The sequence below is a fragment of the Ascaphus truei genome, chromosome 18 (genome assembly GCF_040206685.1).
Source record: "Ascaphus truei isolate aAscTru1 chromosome 18, aAscTru1.hap1, whole genome shotgun sequence".
NCBI classification, from domain to species: domain Eukaryota; kingdom Metazoa; phylum Chordata; class Amphibia; order Anura; family Ascaphidae; genus Ascaphus; species Ascaphus truei.
Genome location: NC_134500.1, coordinates 36,509,339 through 36,531,416, shown reverse-complemented (window position 1 = coordinate 36,531,416; position 22,078 = coordinate 36,509,339). Strand labels below are relative to the sequence as shown.

Genomic DNA, 22,078 nt, shown 5'->3' with positions numbered 1-22,078 from the left:
CGCCCGTGTGAGTGTATGCAGGACCGCCCGTGTGAGTGTATGCGGGCCCTCCCGTGTAAGTGTATGGGGGCCCTCCCGTGTGAGTCTATGCGGGACCGCCCGTGTGAGTGTATGCAGGACCGCCCGTGTGAGTGTATGCGGGCCCTCCCGTGTGAGTGTATGCGGGACTGCCTGTGTGAGTGTATGCGGGCCCTCCCATGTGAGTGTATGCAGGACCGCCCGTGTGAGTGTATGCGGGCCCTCCTGTGTGAGTGTATGCGGGACCGCCTGTGTGAGTGTATGCGGGCCCTCCCATGTGAGTGTATGGGGGCCCTCCCGTGTGAGTGTATGCGGGACCGCCCGTGTGAGTGTATGCAGGACCGCCCGTGTGAGTGTATGCGGGCCCTCCCGTGTGAGTGTATGCGGGCCCTCCCGTGTGAGTGTATGCGGGCCCTCCCGTGTGAGTGTATGCGGGCCCGCCCGGGTGAGTGTGGCTATGACCAATTGTAAATATATATATATATCTTGTTAACAGGGCTAGAATCAATAAGGCAGCTGCGCTCTGTAAATCCCGGAGCGGACTTCAATCTGAGTATGACATGGAGTTAGGTCGGAAGCGTTGGTTTCTGCACTGCACTCAATGACACCCTTGATGGGTGTTCTTTGGTGTAGTTATTTGTTGTTGTTTTTTAAACTAGATGGCCAAGATCACCTCTGACAGACCAGGACGGAGAGGACTTGGTGTTGCGCACGATACAACATTCAACAAGGGGCATTACAGACAGAGAATTGTGCTTTTAGTTCTGATTAAATGGGTCAGCCTGGGGCAGACAGAGCTTGAGACCAGAGACAAATGGCAGCTCTTGGCTTGAGATTAATTGGAACCTGAACGCAGAGTTTGTACCCAACGATCAGATACAGCAAGCAAGTTAAAAAAAAACAGCCGTCAGTAAAATTCAACAGGAAGACGTATAGGGCTGTATGTATATAGGGCTGTATGTATATAGGGCGGCCAGGACGCTTCTCCAAAAATACTGGACAGAATGGTGAGAGTTGTAACGCACTCGACACCCCCTCCCCCCCTCTCTCTCCTCTCCATGCTGTGTCCTCCTCTCCTTGGCCCCACCCCCAGGCTCCTGACACATCCTCCTGATTGGATGCTGCTGGGTAATGCAGCCAATCAAGATGAAGGAAGATGCCCAGCCCCCTAGCAACAGCCCGGCCCTCTCCCTGCTCAGGGGAAATCCTGCGGCCCCCCAAGCCGGTCAGGTCACTATGTCCAGAGAGATAATACCAGTATACACATACACACCCAGAGAGATAATACCGGTATACACATACACGCCCAGAGAGATAATACCGGTATACACATACACGCCCAGAGAGGTAATACCGGTATACACATACACGCCCAGAGAGGTAATACCGGTATACACATACACGCCCAGAGAGGTAATACCAGTATACACACACATGTCCAGTATTACCTCTCATTTTTTACGGTCCAAATACAAGACAGTCCTGTTTAATACTTGACACCTGGCAACCCCAATTAGACTTATTCTGAGATTTCCCATAAATTCTTCCCCGCTCCATAAACAAGGCCGACTCGTGGGAACACTAATATTTCTGTGTGCTGCGTATGTAATATAAAGCAGAAATTGCCCATTTCCAGATATTAAATAAAAACACAGATTTAGCAGAAATGTAAATGACTGAGACGGGATAAACTTGGCTACACCCTGAGGAAGGCCCTTCGAGGCCGAAATGTTGGTCTTTCAGATTTTCCTTACTCCATACAAACCTGGCACCCACCTGCAAGAGGGAACACCTTTGAAAAGACCTGCACGGGTTTGCCGCAAAGACCTTCGTAATGTGTTACAACACAGTGACCATCCAATTGCATAAATATGAAGAGTGGGGGGTCATCGCCCCCTTAGGTAATCACACTCCTCTACAGTATAACTACTCTGCGTTTGTATATAACAGATAGCTGGGATACCAGATGCCTTCCTGCGATGGATTGTCCCAGCACCCAGTTGGGTAAAGTAACTTCAAGTAAGGCCTTTAACATGTTACTTTGCAGTGAGCGGCATGCCCCGTTGGGAATAAATGGTTGGATGTCCATCATGTGTCACTGATCCACAGCAAGGGTGGCCAACTCCAGTCCTCGAGGGCCACCAAGTCTTCAGGATATCCCTGCTCCAGCAAAGGAGGCTCAATCAACAACTGTTGGTGGCCCTTGAGGACTGGAGTTGGCCACCCCTGCCCTATAGTATGTGCATCTTCTACCAAGGCATCTTCATTAGTGTGCTATACGTCAAGGATTTGTGCTCTTCCAACACATTAGAGTCGACCCCCCCTTCTTGTAGCGTGTGCTTATTATTATTTTGAATGGGTGCTACCAGGTGATGCCACCCTCACTCACAATATGTCGTTACTAGAACAGAGTTGGGTTTGCTACACGGGAATCGGAAGATCTGAGGCAGAGCGGCATCGAGCCGGCACCAAGTCTTCCCTTTCTCTGCCAGGAATGGATGAAGTATCTCACTCCATCGCCAGGCCCAGTTTCGGCATTACACCATGGGACTTGTGTACCCGTCGGGTTAGGTAAAGTGCTCCACGTTGGAAGGTGTGTTGGTACAATGGGGAATGAAGCATTGGTGTAACTCAGGGGTGACCATCTCCTGTCCTGAAGACCCCCAAAAGTCAGGTTTTCAGGATATCCCAGCTTCAGCACAGGTGGCTCATTCAGTGGCTCAGCCACTGATTGAGCCACCTGTTCTGAAGCAGGGATATCCTGTAAACCTGACCTGTTTGGGGGGGAGGGGGGTTAGGGTGTTGAGGACTTGTGCTGAGAACCCCTGGTATATCCGATTGGAGAGAGAGGCTTTCGGGGGTCAGAATAGGCACCCCACGTGTGATTTACCAAATGGTGAAAAGCGTAAAAGGATTTCTGTTACTGATGGAAAGACCCAAACACTGAAATAACACAAACCCTTTGCTCCCGAGAGGTTTTAACGAGCATCAGGCACTGCAGCGGTTAAATGACCCTATATTTTGAGACGGTCTGCCTGTTGCTAGTGTTACCGTAGCGACAGGCAGACCCCTTCACTGCAAGCGGTTGTAGAAATGCCAAGCATGACCTTGCTGCCTGCCGCCCTTTGGCCGCTCAGAGTTCAGACACAGAGAATGGCGCAGGGGAACAAAGAGAAATGGAAACTTGGCAGGGGGTTTTCAGGGCACGAAAACAGAGGCCTGGGTCTCAAAAGGCCTCCCGATTGCGGAGAAGGGAGAACGGAGGAGAGGCTGAAGAATGAGGCTAAGAAAAAACATGTTACTCTCCTTCAGTCCAATTCTTGCTGCGTGCGCGGAGAGAGAGAGAGAGAGAGAGAGAACAGGGTTAGAACATGCTCTGGGATAATCCCTGCGAGAAATCATTTCTCCATCACCTGCAGGATCCGGACACACAAGGCAAGCAAAATGAATGGAGCATGAGAGGTATTCAGAGTTTGCCAGGCGTAAGCAGTAAATACACACACACGCACGCACACACACACACACACACACACACACGCACACGCACACGCGCACGCACATCTCTGGAAACAGGGGGTCCCTGGTGCTGAAATGAATGAGGTTCCCTTTTCCGAAACTCCTTTTCAATGAAATGACTGATTTCCATGGGTATCTGGTATATGGCATTCGTTGGTGCTGATGTATTCACATCTCTGCCATGGTGTCTATGCATCAGAGACCCAGAAATGTGTTTTCTGTAAGACAAAATGTTTGCATTGGCCTGAACCAGAGGCGGCCAACTCCAGTCCTCAAGGGCCACCAGCACATCAGGTTTTCAGGATATCCCTGCTTCAGCACAGGTGGCTCAATCAGTGGCTCAGCCGTTGGCCAACTCCAGTCCTCAAAGGTCACCAACAAGTCAGGTTGAGGATATCCCTGCTTCAGCACAGGAGGCGCAATCAGATTGAGCCACCTGTGCTGAAGCAGGGATATCCTGAAAAGCTGACCTGTTGGTGGCCCTTGAGGATTGAAGTTGGCCAATGGCTGAGCCACTGATTGAGCTACCTGTGCTGAAGCAGGGATATCCTGAAAAGCTGACCTGTTGGTGGCCCTTGAGGACTGGAGTTGGCCGCCCCTGGGTCAAACCATACTTGGATATAAAACTCCAGATGGTAATTGTGTGCTCTTTAGAGTTCTCAGTAGCATAACCCCCTCTGTTCTGCCAAGCTGCTTTCGAATCACCTCTTGAATCTGCCCTCACCACAACAGGATTTAGCGTGACTCTACATTCAACTAGCAGAATGACTTAATAGATAACTAGGCTTCATCTACAATGAATGGCAGGAACCACAAACCAATGGGATAGACCGCGCTGTTGGATCCTAACACGCACGGTGCAGTTGCTGAGAAATGATCGGTTGAATGAGTTTAGATGACCAGGATGAGGTGCCGGCCCCGATATCACACAACGCACTATTACCGGGATCCACCAGATGTCACTAGGATAAAAGTTTGCCCCGCAGACGAGTTCAGTGAGCACTTACCTCAAACAAACTGAAGCCCTGGGCTTCGCTTAGATTGTAGGGTCGGATAATGCCGTCCTCGTGAATCAGCCGCGGCGGGCGCAGGGGCGAAACCTCTTCTGTGGATTCAGCTACTCTGTTGGACAGAAGGATAATCGGACGGTCTGTGAGTAAGGAGAGGCAGGACTGCTAGGACTCTTTAGCTTCTAGTGTTGGTATCCCCAGGGTGGCCCAAGATAGAGAGGCCCCATTGGGTTTTTGGAGAGCCGCAGTTCCCGTCTAACATTCGGTCGTCATGCGGGAAGGGTTTCATTCTGCGGCTGGCAACTGAGCCACGGACATCTCATTGTTTCTGCATTTTATTCCAAATTAGAACATTTCTACAAAGCAACGAATGAGGCCTCGTTACCTCAGGCCACCCTGTGTAACCGCAGCGTCTTCTGAGCCTTTACGGCACGGAGATCCACCAGACCTTCGCTGGACTCTAGGCCATCGCTGCCCAAAGACGAAGTGTATTTAGACACAGGGCGCTACACAGGAACCCCCACGGTCACAAAGTTTCTCTTACTTGTAACCCCTTCCTTGCCAGCATCAAGCTCGCTTACCTCTGGATGCCCTGGAAGGTGCTGCTCGCCATATCGATGATGCCGCCCGTCGGCCGTGCCACCACTCCCACAAGCCCTTTCCCGATACCCTTGAAGAACCCGGCGGCGCCTTCCTTCTTTGCCCCTGCAGGAGGCCAGAATAAATGACCCGTTACATGCAGAGAAGGAAGGAAGTATCCCGGCACACAGGCCTGATAATCAGGCAATTTAGTCAGCAAAACATCCAACGTTTCGACTGCCACGCGTGGGCCCTTGTCACGGCGTGGGCCCTTACACGTGGAAACAGTTCCCACTGCCTTCTGTACGGTGAATGGATGGTTCTGGCAATGTCCAGGCACCCACCGCCCCCCTCCCCCCCCCCCGTTATGTTGATCAGCCAAATAAGAACCTTTTTAGCAGCCAATAAATCCCCGGTAGGATATCAACCTCTTAACCCCTTCCCTGCCAGAGGGGCCGGCAACGCTTTATTTTGTGAGAATATATATAAAAATCTCTCGTTTCCGACAAGTCAATAGAACGGTTTGCAGAGGGGCTCGTATCTGCCTTACCTTCCACCGGTTTGGTGATGATCCCGGTCACTCCGCCGACCACCCCCTGGGAAAAGAAAGGGAGTGCGGTTTCTTTACTTTCATTCCTAGATCGTAAGCTCTTGGGGCATGGTTACAGTTTTCCTAATGTTTGCCGTACAATGTGCGGTGCGGGTACTTCCATATTGCACTGTACTGTACCTCTATATACTGCACCGACACACTTTATTCGAGCAAATACCCGGTATGTACCTGGCAGATACCTGGAATGCGCCGCTCCTCACCTCTGACAAGCCCCGTTGCATTTGCCTTCCCAGCCTGGGTTCATGCCTGGCTGATGGGCGGCTGATCTGTTAAATGATAAGGATTAGGATTTAATAGGCTGCAATGCTTCGCGTGTCTACCAGATGGCATAAATTCCTGAATTGTAATGCAGTATATATATATATACTGTGCAGTATTGCAGCCAACGGGAATAAAATGCTTCAATCCCTGCCGGAAAATAACTCAATGCACTCGGGCAGAAAACAGTCACAAACCTCAATACACCCGGGTATACCCGAATTCGTGGGACTAGCCGAGCTCGAATAAAGTGTGTCGCCAGTGTAGGAATGACTGTTCTGTGCTACATACAGAACAATGCACCTAAATACTACAATCCATCAGAGACCAAATTATTAAAACACAAATACTCACATGGGGAGGGACCCACCGGATTACTAAAACACACTCACATGGGGAGGGACCCACCGGATTACTAAAACACACTCACATGGGGAGGGACCCACCGGATTACTAAAACACAAATACTCATGTAACCCCCGCTCCTAGACAGTTACTAGCAGGTTAGCATATGCCGGGCCCCATCTCTGTGTTGCCATTGGGATTCTGACATCATGGAAGAGTAAATAAGTGAGGGAGAAGCTTTGAGAAGGTTAGGTTCCAGGAGAACAAGAGTAGAGGAGCCTCGGGGAGAGTAGATGAGTAATACTTATAAAGTAATAGCACAGACCAGGCTCCCCTGTTTATTATGTGGTAGATAGGGATAGTCCCCTTTAAGTTAGGATAGCTAAAAGAAGGAATGGAGTCCTGAATAATGCAGGAAAAGGAACACGCCACAGAGGGCCTCAGGAAAGTTCCAGGCAGGCTGTAAAGGAGGAACGAGCCGCCGATTACCCGTAAGAATCCCTTCCCGCCTTTTGCCAGACTGTCTCCGAAGTCCTTTGGCTGCCGTCCCATCTCCTCTCTCCGTTTCTGCTGGTACTCTTTATCCATGGTTATGGCAGCGAGGCCCTTCCCAACCGATCCGGTGATGCGAGACACCACTCCGGCCGCTCCCCCTGCACGGAGAGGCCGAGGGGAGACATCATTAGGAGATGCACACAGCGTGCAATAAACACACCTTAAACCCTTAGCACATGAGGCAATCGTTTCCTAAATCCCTTTACGTCCGTCTTTTCAGCCAGCGTGGCCATGTGAGTCACACAGAGAGCCCACAGTGGGGCCCGGTTCACTAAGTGTGCTAAGAGCTGCTGGGCTGAACCAGTAGCAGGCTGCAGCAACGTCAGAATTCAGCAATCCCATAGTACTTGTTTAATTAAAAGTAGAAAGAAGGATGGTCCCAAAGGGGCCTTTGGCGGAGCACTACCGAGGAGAAGGAGGGGGCGGCAACCAGTGATGAATAATAAAGATTTATTAGGTGGTCAAACAGAGGTACATGGTTACTTTGACGCGTTTCGGGACCTGCGTCCCTTTGTCAAAAAGTGAATTCGCGTCTACACGCATACCGAATTCACTTTTTGACAAAGGGACGCAGGTCCCGAAACGCGTCAAAGTAACCATGTACCTCTGTTTGACCACCTAATAAATCTTTTTTATTCATCACTGGTTGCAGCCCCCTTCTTCTCCTCGGTAGTGCTCCGCCAAAGGCCCCTTTGGGACCATCCTTCTTTGTACTACGTCTGACGTGATGCACCCACTCATCAAGGATAGAGCTGTGCTGCAAGAGGGAGATCTCAGTATCATTGACTGATATGGTATGTACTTTTTGGTTTTGCTGGGGGCTTGTTCTGGACCTTTATGGTATATATGGAGATCTGAGCCAGCCACACAGCGTTACTAGTACCAATATACCTCTGCATATATTGCCTCATTTGAGTCTCCCATAGCACTCATCATTGCTCTTATATACCTTGATTAAAGACTCATATCCTAAATCATATATACATATCCCTGGGACAGCTGAGATCCGATTATTGGGAGAATATCCCTCACCTACCATTTAATTAAAAGTACCCTGACAGTTACCCGAGACCTGTGTACTGGCGCTTCTCAACGCAACCTCAGCGGACTTGCTGTGCTTATAATCGGAGGCCACGAGGAATGGAAGGGGTTAACCCAGGGGTTGGCAACTACAGTCTTCAAGGCCCACCAACAGGCCAGGTTTTAAGGCTATCCCTGATTCAGTACAGGGGGCTCAATCAGTGGCTCAGTCTTTGATTGAGCCCCCTGTGCTGAAGCAGGGATATCCCAAAAAATTGGCTTGTTGGTGGGCCATGAGGACTGGAGTTCGTCAATGACCGAGCCATCTGTGCTGAAGCAGGGATATCCTTAAAACCTGGCCTGTTCTAGCATGACGTTGGATTGAAGATCCACAGTGACCCCCCCGCCCCCCATACCCCTCTTCCCCAGTGTGTCTTTCCCCCCCTGTGCATGTTGGATGTGTGAATGGTGTTTGCGTCTTGTCATTTCAGACAGATATGGACAAGTTACAGAGCGTATGGAGTGTTTTATAATTTGTGCAAAAATGTCTGTATCTTTTGAAAATTCAATAAAATATAAAGTTGAAAAAAAAAAAAAAAAACCTGGCCTGTTGGTGGCCCTTGAAGACTGGAGTTGCCCACCCCTGGGTTAACTCATTCGCTGCCAAAGGGGCCCGGCACAACATCCCAGAACAAGATGGCTGGGAAATGGGCTCATAATCAACAGGACATGGAAAAGCAATCCGATTCCGGGAGCCGAAACCCACGAACGCGCCTTAACCATACCAACACGGCTAAGGGACCCTATACTAATGGGATCATTATCGTTGCCGCTGTCATTTTCCATGTGGCGTGCAAGCTCACGTTGGGCCGAACCCCACCAAGCTCGGCTTTGCCGTCACGTGCATCTTCAAAAAGGCCGACAGCGCAGCGTTCGAACCCGGTTCTTGGCCACAAACAGCATTGCGTTAACTAGAGCAGCCGTCCGTGAAGATTTGCAGAAGAGGCGTCCCCCCCCCCTCTCCACAATAGCGCCCACCCACCACGATCCGGTAACACTTACCGTTACGTTGGTTATGTCACGGGTGCTAAACTTTCCCGCGGCGCCCCCCTGCCGCCTCCTCCCTCCTCCCCCTCCTTAAGAGCAGGTAAGGGACGTTACCGAGGCCTCGCGATCCCCCGGCATGTCATTAAATGCCCCGGGGAAGAGTACGGGGCCTCTGCAATCGCCCGCGCCCCCCTGAAGGATCTTGCCCCCCCAGTTTGCGCACCCCTGGGTTACATCATACCCCAAGGTGGCGTTCCACCCATCCAGACCCTACGAGCCGTGTGGACGCCCATCCACACGCTAGGGTTGCCTGAGCCGCCCCACTACGTCGCCGCGCAAACAGCCGCCGCTTACCCACGGTGTGGCCCAGGAGACTCTTCACTCCAATGACGAAGCCCTCAGCAAACTCCTCCGGCCCCTGCACGGCCCCCTGGGAGAAAAGAGACGCCCGTCATCCATTTGCTGCAATACGAAACGTTACCGACCGCCAAATAATGCTGGAGCACAACAAGAGAGCCCCAGCTACTGCCACGGTAGTAATTGTGAGCGGTGCCCTTGGGCAATAATGGAGGTAATAATGGAGGAGAAGTAACTCAAGTGCAGCACTCGAGCTCACCCTCTGGCGGGAAGTGCAGCACTCGAGCTCACCCTCTGGCGGGAAGTGCAGCACTCGAGCTCACCCTCTGGCGGGAAGTGTAGCACTCGAGCTCACCCTCTGGCGGGAAGTGCAGCACTCGAGCTCACCCTCTGGCGGGAAGTGCAGCACTCGAGCTCACCCTCTGGCGGGAAGTGCAGCACTCGAGCTCACCCTCTGGCGGGAAGTGCAGCACTCGAGCTCACCCTCTGGCGGGAAGTGTAGCACTCGAGCTCACCCTCTGGCGGGAAGTGCAGCACTCGAGCTCACCCTCTGGCGGGAAGTGCAGCACTCGAGCTCACCCTCTGGCGGGAAGTGCAGCACTCGAGCTCACCCTCTGGCGGGAAGTGCAGCACTCGAGCTCACCCTCTGGCGGGAAGTGTAGCACTCGAGCTCACCCTCTGGCGGGAAGTGCAGCACTTGAGCTCACCCTCTGGCGGGAAGTGTAGCACTCGAGCTCACCCTCTGGCGGGAAGTGTAGCACTCGAGCTCACCCTCTGGCGGGAAGTGCAGCACTCGAGCTCACCCTCTGGCGGGAAGTGCAGCACTCGAGCTCACCCTCTGGCGGGAAGTGCAGCACTCGAGCTCACCCTCTGGCGGGAAGTGCAGCACTCGAGCTCACCCTCTGGCGGGAAGTGCAGCACTCGAGCTCACCCTCTGGCGGGAAGTGTAGCACTCGAGCTCACCCTCTGGCGGGAAGTGCAGCACTCGAGCTCTCCCTCTGGCGGGAAGTGCAGCACTCGAGCTCACCCTCTGGCGGGAAGTGTAGCACTCGAGCTCACCCTCTGGCGGGAAGTGTAGCACTCGAGCTCACCCTCTGGCGGGAAGTGCAGCACTCGAGCTCACCCTCTGGCGGGAAGTGCAGCACTCGAGCTCACCCTCTGGCGGGAAGTGCAGCACTCGAGCTCACCCTCTGGCGGGAAGTGTAGCACTCGAGCTCACCCTCTGGCGGGAAGTGCAGCACTCGAGCTCACCCTCTGGCGGGAAGTGCAGCACTCGAGCTCACCCTCTGGCGGGAAGTGCAGCACTCGAGCTCACCCTCTGGCGGGAAGTGCAGCACTCGAGCTCACCCTCTGGCGGGAAGTGTAGCACTCGAGCTCACCCTCTGGCGGGAAGTGCAGCACTCGAGCTCACCCTCTGGCGGGAAGTGCAGCACTCGAGCTCACCCTCTGGCGGGAAGTGCAGCACTCGAGCTCACCCTCTGGCGGGAAGTGCAGCACTCGAGCTCACCCTCTGGCGGGAAGTGTAGTATTTAAAATACAATCTTTATTATGCAACAAATAGGTTACAATAATGGGTGTTAAAATGACGAGCTGAAGGTATGCTGGATCCAATGACTGATTACCGTATTGGCTCAGGATCCTGAGATCATTAGTGGGTCAATAGAGCATTGCTAAGACGCCACTGAATGGCAGTCCTTGTAGGGGATCTGTTAGCCGGGAAGACGTGCAGGGAATTCTCTAACTTGTAGACAAGATAAAGTGTGCTGTAAATCTATCAGCGAACGTACTTATAAACCAATTAGAGTATAGGTATAATGGTTTGATTTACAGTTTCTGGTATGGTTCTGGTGGTACCTAGTTTATAGTATATTTAGTATACCACAGTTTAACCAGTAAGTATAATGTGATGGATCAGGGCTGATCTGAATCCTCCAAGTGTATATTAATTAAAGTATGCGGTTATCTACACCATCACAGTGGCTGATATGACCTCAGATAACCTTTCACTCAGGGAATATACAGCAGGGTATCCAGGCAGGTGTGTGAGATACTTGAATGTCTTGTCAGTATATAACTGCGTTATTGACACCGTGGTATATAGCGTGGATCGATTGTGATTAATACGATCTTCAATAGGATAAACCTCTGAGTAGTTGTACAGTATAAGTGTAAGACCGTCTGTGCAGCCACAGATTGGGGTTTATTGTAAGGGTGTATTTTCAGGGTAAGGGTGTTTTTTCAGGGTAAGGGTGTTTTTTCAAGGTAAGGGTATTTTTTTAGGGTAAGGGCGTTTTTTCAGGGTAAGGGCGTTTTTTAGGGTAAGGGCGTTTTTAGGGTAAGGGCGTTTTTAGGGTAAGGGCGTTTTTAGGGTAAGGGCGTTTTTAGGGTAAGGGCGTTTTTTCAGGGTAAGGGTGTTTTTTCAGGGTAAGGGTGTTTTTTCAGGGTAAGGGTATTTTTTCAGGGTAAGGGTGTTTTTTCAGGATAAGGGTGTTTTTTCAGGGTAAGGGCGTTTTTTCAGGGTAAGGGCGTTTTTTCAGGGTAAGGGCGTTTTTTCAGGGTAAGGGCGTTTTTTAGGTAATGTTTTTATTTAGGGTAAAGGTAGCGTTAGAATTAGGGGTTAGGATTGGGGTTTAGGGTAAGGTTAGGGGCATACCTTGGCGGTGAAATGACCGGCAGCGAGATGTCCCCGAACCGAGTTGAATGGCGGTGATGACTTGGCTGCGGCAAAACAGCCGCGGCCAATTGTCCTTAGAGCGGTTGCTCAGTGCTTCAGCTGCACAGATAATACCTCTAACTCACAATAAGAGAACGGTAACACCCAGCCCGCCCCTCCGAGAAGTCCCAAGTTACCCGTCTCTGCAGGGAGGGCGTCACACTCACACCAAGCTCTGCATGTCGGGCTTTGCGTTTACCTGGAAGGGTTCATAGAAGAAAGCCTCCACCCCCTCAGACAGCCCTCTGATCAGGCCGAAGGGGTTTCCCAGGACGTCCAGGCCCAGGAGGAGGACGTACATCTGTTTCAGGAACTGCCAGAGAACAAAGCCCAGCAACGGAGTCAGAACACATGATCTGCTGGCCCGAGACACATCACACGCAACACGTCACACGCAACACGTCACACGCAACAACATCTATAGCAGAGAACAAAGCCCAGCAACGGAGACTCAGAACACATGATCTGCTGGCCCGAGACACATCACATGCAACACGTCACACGCAACACGTCACACGCAACAACATTTATAGCAGAGAACAAAGCCCAGCAACGGAGAGTCAGAACACATTATCTGCTGGCCCGAGACGTCACACGTAACACCTCACAACTTCTATAGCAGAGAACAGAGACCGGGACGTGTATTCTCGCAGTCCCACCCACCGGGACGTGTATTCTCGCAGTCCCACCCACCGGGACGTGTATTCTCGCAGTTCCACCCACCGGGACGTGTATTCTCGCAGTCCCACCCACCGGGACGTGTATTCTCGCAGTCCCACCCACCGGGACGTGTATTCTCGCAGTTCCACCCACCGGGACGTGTATTCTCGCAGTCCCACCCACCGGGACGTGTATTCTCGCAGTCCCACCCACCGGGACGTGTATTCTCGCAGTCCCACCCACCGGGACGTGTATTCTCGCAGTCCCACCCACCGGGACGCGTATTCTCGCAGTCCCACCCACCGGGACGCGTATTCTCGCAGTCCCACCCACCGGGACGCGTATTCTCGCAGTCCCACCCACCGGGACGTGTATTCTCGCAGTTCCACCCACCGGGACGTGTATTCTCGCAGTCCCACCCACCGGGATGCGTTTTCTCGCAGTCCCACCCACCGGGACGCGTATTCTCGCAGTCCCACCCACCGGGACGTGTATTCTCGCAGTCCCACCCACCGGGACGTGTATTCTCGCAGTCCCACCCACCGGGACGTGTATTCTCGCAGTCTCACCCACCGGGACTTGTATTCTCGCAGTCCCACCCACCTGGACGTGTATTCTCGCAGTCCCACCCACCGGGACGCGTATTCTCGCAGTCCCACCCACCGGGGCGTGTATTCTCGCAGTCCCACCCACCGGGACGTGTATTCTCGCAGTCCCACCCACCGGGACGTGTATTCTCGCAGTCCCACCCAACGGGACGTGTATTCTCACAGTCCCACCCACCGGGACGTGTATTCTCGCAGTCCCACCCACCGGGACGTGTATTCTCGCAGTCCCACCCACCGGGACGTGTACTCTCGCAGTCCCACCCACCGGGACGTGTATTCTCGCAGTCCCACCCACCGGGACGCGTATTCTCGCAGTCCCACCCACCGGGACGCGTATTCTCGCAGTCCCACCCACCGGGGCGTGTATTCTCGCAGTCCCACCCACCGGGACGTGTATTCTCGCAGTCCCACCCACCGGGACGTGTATTCTCGCAGTCCCACCCACCGGGGCGTGTATTCTCGCAGTCCCACCCACCGGGGCGTGTATTCTCGCAGTCTCACACACCTGGACGTGTATTCTCGCAGTCCCACCCACCGGGACGTGTATTCTCGCAGTCCCACCCAACGGGACGTGTATTCTCGCAGTCCCACCCACCGGGACGTGTATTCTCGCAGTCCCATCCACCGGGACGTGTATTCTCGCAGTCCCACCCACCGGGACGTGTATTCTCGCAGTCCCACCCACCGGGACGTGTATTCTCGCAGTCCCACCCACTGGGACGCGTATTCTCGCAGTCCCACCCAACGGGACGTGTATTCTCGCGGTCCCACCCACCGGGACGTGTATTCTCGCGGTCCCACCCACCGGGACGTGTATTCTCGCGGTCCCACCCAACGGGACGTGTATTCTCGCAGTCCCACCCACCGGGGCGTGTATTCTCGCAGTCCCACCCACCGGGACGTGTATTCTCGCAGTCCCACCCACCGGGACTTGTATTCTCGCAGTCCCACCCACCGGGACGTGTATTCTCGCAGTCTCACCCACCTGGACGTGTATTCTCGCAGTCCCACCCACCGGGGCGTGTATTCTCGCAGTCCCACCCACCGGGACGTGTATTCTCGCAGTCCCACCCACCGGGACGTGTATTCTCGCAGTCCCACCCACCGGGACGTGTATTCTCGCAGTCCCACCCACCGGGACGTGTATTCTCGCAGTCCCACCCACCGGGACGTGTATTCTCGCAGTCCCACCCACCGGGACTTGTATTCTCGCAGTCCCACCCACCGGGACGTGTATTCTCGCAGTCCCACCCACCGGGACGCGTATTCTCGCAGTCCCACCCACCGGGACGTGTATTCTCGCAGTCCCACCCACCGGGACGTGTATTCTCGCAGTCTCACCCACCTGGACGTGTATTCTCGCAGTCCCACCCACCGGGGCGTGTATTCTCGCAGTCCCACCCACCGGGACGTGTATTCTCGCAGTCCCACCCACCGGGACGTGTATTCTCGCAGTCCCACCCACCGGGACGTGTATTCTCGCAGTCCCACCCACCGGGACGTGTATTCTCGCAGTCCCACCCACCGGGACTTGTATTCTCGCAGTCCCACCCACCGGGACTTGTATTCTCGCAGTCCCACCCAACGGGACGTGTATTCTCGCAGTCCCACCCAACGGGACGTGTATTCTCGCAGTCCCACCCACCGGGACGTGTATTCTCGCAGTCCCACCCACCGGGACGTGTATTCTCGCAGTCCCACCCACCGGGACGTGTATTCTCGCAGTCCCACCCAACGGGGCGTGTATTCTCGCAGTCCCACCCACCGGGGCGTGTATTCTCGCAGTCCCACCCACCGGGACGTGTATTCTCGCAGTCCCACCCACCGGGACGTGTATTCTCGCAGTCCCACCCACCGGGACTTGTATTCTCGCAGTCCCACCCAACGGGACGTGTATTCTCGCAGTCCCACCCACCGGGGCGTGTATTCTCGCAGTCCCACCCACCGGGGCGTGTATTCTCGCAGTCCCACCCACCGGGACGTGTATTCTCGCAGTCCCACCCAACGGGACGTGTATTCTCGCAGTCTCACCCACCTGGACGTGTATTCTCGCAGTGCCACCCACCGGGACGTGTATTCTCGCAGTCCCACCCACCGGGGCGTGTATTCTCGCAGTCCCACCCACCGGGACGTGTATTCTCGCAGTCCCACCCACCGGGACGTGTATTCTCGCAGTCCCACCCACCGGGACGTGTATTCTCGCAGTCCCACCCACCGGGACGTGTATTCTCGCAGTCCCACCCACCGGGACGTGTATTCTCGCAGTCCCACCCACTGGGACGTGTATTCTCGCAGTCCCACCCACCGGGGCGTGTATTCTCGCAGTCCCACCCACCGGGACGTGTATTCTCGCAGTCCCACCCACCGGGACGTGTATTCTCGCAGTCCCACCCACCGGGACTTGTATTCTCGCAGTCCCACCCAACTGGACGTGTATTCTCGCAGTCCCACCCACCGGGGCGTGTATTCTCGCAGTCCCACCCACCGGGACGTGTATTCTCGCAGTCCCACCCACCGGGACGTGTATTCTCGCAGTCCCACCCACCGGGACTTGTATTCTCGCAGTCCCACCCAACGGGACGTGTATTCTCGCAGTCCCACCCAACGGGACGTGTATTCTCGCAGTCCCACCCACCGGGACGTGTATTCTCGCAGTCCCACCCACCGGGACTTGTATTCTCGCAGTCCCACCCACCGGGACGTGTATTCTCGCAGTCCCACCCAACGGGACGTGTATTCTCGCAGTCCCACCCACCGGGGCGTGTATTCTCGCAGTCCCACCCACCGGGACGTGTATTCTCGCAGTCCCACCCACCGGGACGTGTATTCTCGCAGTCCCACCCAACGGGACGTGTATTCTCGCAGTCTCACCCACCTGGACGTGTATTCTCGCAGTGCCACCCACCGGGACGTGTATTCTCGCAGTCCCACCCACCGGGGCGTGTATTCTCGCAGTCCCACCCACCGGGACGTGTATTCTCGCAGTCCCACCCACCGGGACGTGTATTCTCGCAGTCCCACCCACCGGGACGTGTATTCTCGCAGTCCCACCCACCGGGACGTGTATTCTCGCAGTCCCACCCACCGGGACGTGTATTCTCGCAGTCCCACCCACTGGGACGTGTATTCTCGCAGTCCCACCCACCGGGGCGTGTATTCTCGCAGTCCCACCCACCGGGACGTGTATTCTCGCAGTCCCACCCACCGGGACGTGTATTCTCGCAGTCCCACCCACCGGGACTTGTATTCTCGCAGTCCCACCCAACTGGACGTGTATTCTCGCAGTCCCACCCACCGGGGCGTGTATTCTCGCAGTCCCACCCACCGGGACGTGTATTCTCGCAGTCCCACCCACCGGGACGTGTATTCTCGCAGTCCCACCCACCGGGACTTGTATTCTCGCAGTCCCACCCAACGGGACGTGTATTCTCGCAGTCCCACCCAACGGGACGTGTATTCTCGCAGTCCCACCCACCGGGACGTGTATTCTCGCAGTCCCACCCACCGGGACTTGTATTCTCGCAGTCCCACCCACCGGGACGTGTATTCTCGCAGTCCCACCCAACGGGACGTGTATTCTCGCAGTCCCACCCACCGGGGCGTGTATTCTCGCAGTCCCACCCACCGGGACGTGTATTCTCGCAGTCCCACCCACCGGGACTTGTATTCTCGCAGTCCCACCCACCGGGACGTGTATTCTCGCAGTCTCACCCACCTGGACGTGTATTCTCGCAGTCCCACCCACCGGGGCGTGTATTCTCGCAGTCCCACCCACCGGGACGTGTATTCTCGCAGTCCCACCCACCGGGACGTGTATTCTCGCAGTCCCACCCACCGGGACGTGTATTCTCGCAGTCCCACCCACCGGGACGTGTATTCTCGCAGTCCCACCCACCGGGACGTGTATTCTCGCAGTCCCACCCACCGGGACTTGTATTCTCGCAGTCCCACCCACCGGGACGTGTATTCTCGCAGTCCCACCCACCGGGACGCGTATTCTCGCAGTCCCACCCACCGGGACGTGTATTCTCGCAGTCCCACCCACCGGGACGTGTATTCTCGCAGTCTCACCCACCTGGACGTGTATTCTCGCAGTCCCACCCACCGGGGCGTGTATTCTCGCAGTCCCACCCACCGGGACGTGTATTCTCGCAGTCCCACCCACCGGGATGTGTATTCTCGCAGTCCCACCCACCGGGACGTGTATTCTCGCAGTCCCACCCACCGGGACGTGTATTCTCGCAGTCCCACCCACCGGGACTTGTATTCTCGCAGTCCCACCCACCGGGACTTGTATTCTCGCAGTCCCACCCAACGGGACGTGTATTCTCGCAGTCCCACCCAACGGGACGTGTATTCTCGCAGTCCCACCCACCGGGACGTGTATTCTCGCAGTCCCACCCACCGGGACGTGTATTCTCGCAGTCCCACCCACCGGGACGTGTATTCTCGCAGTCCCACCCAACGGGGCGTGTATTCTCGCAGTCCCACCCACCGGGGCGTGTATTCTCGCAGTCCCACCCACCGGGACGTGTATTCTCGCAGTCCCACCCACCGGGACGTGTATTCTCGCAGTCCCACCCACCGGGACTTGTATTCTCGCAGTCCCACCCAACGGGACGTGTATTCTCGCAGTCCCACCCACCGGGGCGTGTATTCTCGCAGTCCCACCCACCGGGGCGTGTATTCTCGCAGTCCCACCCACCGGGACGTGTATTCTCGCAGTCCCACCCAACGGGACGTGTATTCTCGCAGTCTCACCCACCTGGACGTGTATTCTCGCAGTGCCACCCACCGGGACGTGTATTCTCGCAGTCCCACCCACCGGGGCGTGTATTCTCGCAGTCCCACCCACCGGGACGTGTATTCTCGCAGTCCCACCCACCGGGACGTGTATTCTCGCAGTCCCACCCACCGGGACGTGTATTCTCGCAGTCCCACCCACCGGGACGTGTATTCTCGCAGTCCCACCCACCGGGACGTGTATTCTCGCAGTCCCACCCACCGGGACGTGTATTCTCGCAGTCCCACCCACCGGGGCGTGTATTCTCGCAGTCCCACCCACCGGGACGTGTATTCTCGCAGTCCCACCCACCGGGACGTGTATTCTCGCAGTCCCACCCACCGGGACTTGTATTCTCGCAGTCCCACCCAACTGGACGTGTATTCTCGCAGTCCCACCCACCGGGGCGTGTATTCTCGCAGTCCCACCCACCGGGACGTGTATTCTCGCAGTCCCACCCACCGGGACGTGTATTCTCGCAGTCCCACCCACCGGGACTTGTATTCTCGCAGTCCCACCCAACGGGACGTGTATTCTCGCAGTCCCACCCAACGGGACGTGTATTCTCGCAGTCCCACCCACCGGGACGTGTATTCTCGCAGTCCCACCCACCGGGACTTGTATTCTCGCAGTCCCACCCAACGGGACGTGTATTCTCGCAGTCCCACCCACCGGGGCGTGTATTCTCGCAGTCCCACCCACCGGGACGTGTATTCTCGCAGTCCCACCCACCGGGACGTGTATTCTCGCAGTCCCACCCACCGGGACTTGTATTCTCGCAGTCCCACCCACCGGGACGTGTATTCTCGCAGTCCCACCCACCGGGACGTGTATTCTCGCAGTCCCACCCACCGGGACTTGTATTCTCGCAGTCCCACCCAACGGGACGTGTATTCTCGCAGTCCCACCCACCGGGACGTGTATTCTCGCAGTCCCACCCACCGGGACGTGTATTCTCGCAGTCTCACCCACCTGGACGTGTATTCTCGCAGTCCCACCCACCGGGACGTGTATTCTCGCAGTCCCACCCACCGGGGCGTGTATTCTCGCAGTCCCACCCACCGGGACGTGTATTCTCGCAGTCCCACCCACCGGGACGTGTATTCTCGCAGTCCCACCCACCGCGACGTGTATTCTCGCAGTCCCACCCACCGGGACGTGTATTCTCGCAGTGCCACCCACCGGGACATGTATTCTCGCAGTCCCACCCACCGGGACGTGTATTCTCGCAGTCCCACCCACCGGGGCGTGTATTCTCGCAGTCCCACCCACCGGGACGTGTATTCTCGCAGTCCCACCCACCGGGACGTGTATTCTCGCAGTCCCACCCACCGGGACGTGTATTCTCGCAGTGCCACCCACCGGGACGTGTATTCTCGCAGTCCCACCCACCGGGACGTGTATTCTCGCAGTCCCACCCAACGGGACGTGTATTCTCGCAGTCCCACCCACGGGACGTGTATTCTCGCAGTCCCACCCACCGGGACGTGTATTCTCGCAGTCCCACCCAACGGGACGTGTATTCTCGCAGTTGCTGGGGTGTAGTGTGGCGGATCTGTGCAGATGTACGGGATATCCATGCCTGCACTGCAGGGCACTTACCTGCTCACTGTAATGTCTCACCACCAGCCACATCAGCTGGTCACGCTTGTAGAACTGGTACCGCACTTCAAAGCAGGCCAGCCTATAGGGAGGAGCACAGAGCCAATCAGAAGTGCCGTAACTAAACCAGGGCGGCCAACTCCAGTCCTCAAGGGCCACCAACAGGTCATCTTTTCAGGATATCCCTGCTTCAGCACATGTGGCTCAGTCAAAGACTGAGCCATTGATTGAGCCATCTGTGCTGAAGCAGGGACTCATTGAGCAGGGGGTCTCTGCAGCTGAACCCCATTAATTTCAGCTCCGGGGACCCCCTGCTTTCTGAAATGGTTACCCCTGTAGGAGGTGCCGGTAGTCGATCCGGCTGAGGTAGCTGCGGTTTAAAGCTCCCGCGTCACCCGTAAGCATGAACTCACGGCTTCCTATTGGCCTGTAGGCCCACGGGAGCTTTGAAAAGCGGCCATTATGCGAACCCCGGATAAAATCCAGAGCGGCTACCGGCACCTACTAAGCAGTGGATTATCTCCGGAAGCAGGGGGACCCAGGAGATGAAAATAATGGGTTCAGCTCCGGAGACCCTCTGCTTCAACCCCCCCCCCCCCCCCAAAAAAAGGATGCTTGAATAATAAGCTTGCACTCCTTCTGCTCCTAAACGTTTTCTGATCTTGCCCCATTGGAGAAAAGGTTGAAGTGCGCGGCCCTACTGCAAGATACGTGCCCCTCCTCTCCCAGCTTTGTTCTGCCCCTGATGCCACAGAGCCGTTACAAAAAAGCGCCTTATCCTAATCCCCGGGACTCATGGGAACGCTCACTTGAAAATCAAATCGTCCACGTCGGTAAGAGTGGCCCCGATGCTCTTCAGCAGCAGATTGACGGAGTGGATGGCGACGATTTCCCGATCCTCCGCGTTGGCCTCTTCAGCGCCCGCTCCCAGCGAGAGGCTCAGGTGTAACTACGCAGAGAGAAGGCAGAGGGGGGGTGAAGCGGCCCCAAATCTGGCAGCACCCTTTATGCAAACTAATACACAGCACAGAAAAAGCAGTGAACGTGCCGGCGCGGTATAACCAGAACACACAACAAAACCACCTGCAATTTGGGGATATGTTGTGTGTCTGTGTGGAGATTGAACTTGAACGCAGGGAGTTCAGTGTGATAATACAGCACAGACGCTGTGTGACCGAAGCCCAAGGGCAGTGGGGAACCCTCCGTGTCTGCCTCCCCAAGGGCAGTGGGGAACCCTCCGTGTCTGCCTCCCCAAGGGCAGTGGGGAACCCTCCGTGTCTGCCTCCCCAAGGGCAGTGGGGAACCCTCCGTGTCTGCCTCCCCAAGGGCAGTGGGGAACCCTCCGTATCTGCCTCCCCAAGGGCAGTGGGGAACCCTCCGTGTCTGCCTCCCCAAGGGCAGTGGGGAACCCTCCGTGTCTGCCTCCCCAAGGGCAGTGGGGAACCGTCTGGGTCTGTTCCTCCCCAAGGGCAGTGGGGAACCCTCTTGGTCTGTCCCTCCCCAAGGGAAGTGGGGAACCCTCTTGTTCTGTACCACCCCAAGGGAAGTGGGGAACCGCCTGGGTCTGTTCCTCCGACTCCCGGAAACAGGGGTTCCTCTCTATGTCATTGTCCTTCTGTAAGCCGACTACGACACAGGTGTCCCATCTATCTCCTTCCATTGTACAACACTTACTACTCCACAGACTGTTCTCATTAGACTATTATAAGAATATAGGTCAGCCTTCGTTTCATTCAGCAGTACTGCATCCCCCCATTAACACTGCAAAGAATTTAATCGCCCCAAATTAGTTCAAATGTTAGCCTCTCCACCAACATCCCGGGCCGTAGAAATCTGCCTGGATCATCGTGTACCTGGCGTGTTACACAAGGAAAGGCGAGTTACCTTCACTGGAGAGATATGGAAGTGTTCGAAGAAGCTCAGAGTGGTGATGTCCGTCATGGACGATTCCATCAGCTCTGTGCTCAGGGCGTCCAGGTCTTTCTGGATCAGGTGGGTCTGCGTGTTAATAAATACAAAAACGGTCACTAATGTAGGCACGAACAAACCCCCCAATATACACCTCAGGCTCGCAATGGTAAACGGGACATGCTCAGACAGCTCATCCACTAACCCGCTGTCTTTCAGCTTCAGGATCCGTCGCTGGAGTGAAAAGCCCAATGATTGCAGCCAGGAATCCTTGATCGACCTTCAAAGCCATGCTTTGGATCAGAACCATGAAGTATCTATGGATACACACAGGCAGGGAAAGGGTTAAACGAACACGCAGCACGCCAGGCGAGGGTGCGAATCGTTCCACGTTCCCCCATGCGTGATGACCTCCACACCGGGACATGTATTTCCATGGACATGTACTTGCAGTGCTTTGGCCAACGCATGTAACAAGGAGACCCT

The 22,078-nt window shown here is 55.4% G+C and overlaps 1 protein-coding gene across 2 annotated transcripts in view; it reads right to left on the bottom strand.

Moving 5' to 3' along the window:
• The window catches only part of VPS13C (vacuolar protein sorting 13 homolog C), a 91,055-nt gene that overhangs the window by 7,849 nt on the left and 61,128 nt on the right, over window positions 1-22,078 (bottom strand). The window contains exons 38-48 of one of the 2 annotated variants that reach the window (XM_075576103.1): window positions 21,798-21,909; window positions 21,569-21,682; window positions 20,494-20,633; window positions 19,685-19,766; window positions 12,231-12,344; window positions 9,316-9,391; window positions 6,829-6,992; window positions 5,674-5,719; window positions 5,126-5,249; window positions 4,542-4,656; window positions 2,772-3,341 (exon numbers count right to left, since the gene is read on the bottom strand). In XM_075576103.1, coding sequence (XP_075432218.1) covers window positions 3,327-3,341; window positions 4,542-4,656; window positions 5,126-5,249; window positions 5,674-5,719; window positions 6,829-6,992; window positions 9,316-9,391; window positions 12,231-12,344; window positions 19,685-19,766; window positions 20,494-20,633; window positions 21,569-21,682; window positions 21,798-21,909 — 1,102 coding nt within the window. In that variant the 3' untranslated portion in view covers window positions 2,772-3,326. Of the gene's footprint in view, window positions 1-2,771; window positions 3,342-4,541; window positions 4,657-5,125; window positions 5,250-5,673; window positions 5,720-6,828; window positions 6,993-9,315; window positions 9,392-12,230; window positions 12,345-19,684; window positions 19,767-20,493; window positions 20,634-21,568; window positions 21,683-21,797; window positions 21,910-22,078 lie in introns of those variants that run through there. The other variant, XM_075576102.1, reaches the window with a different exon arrangement.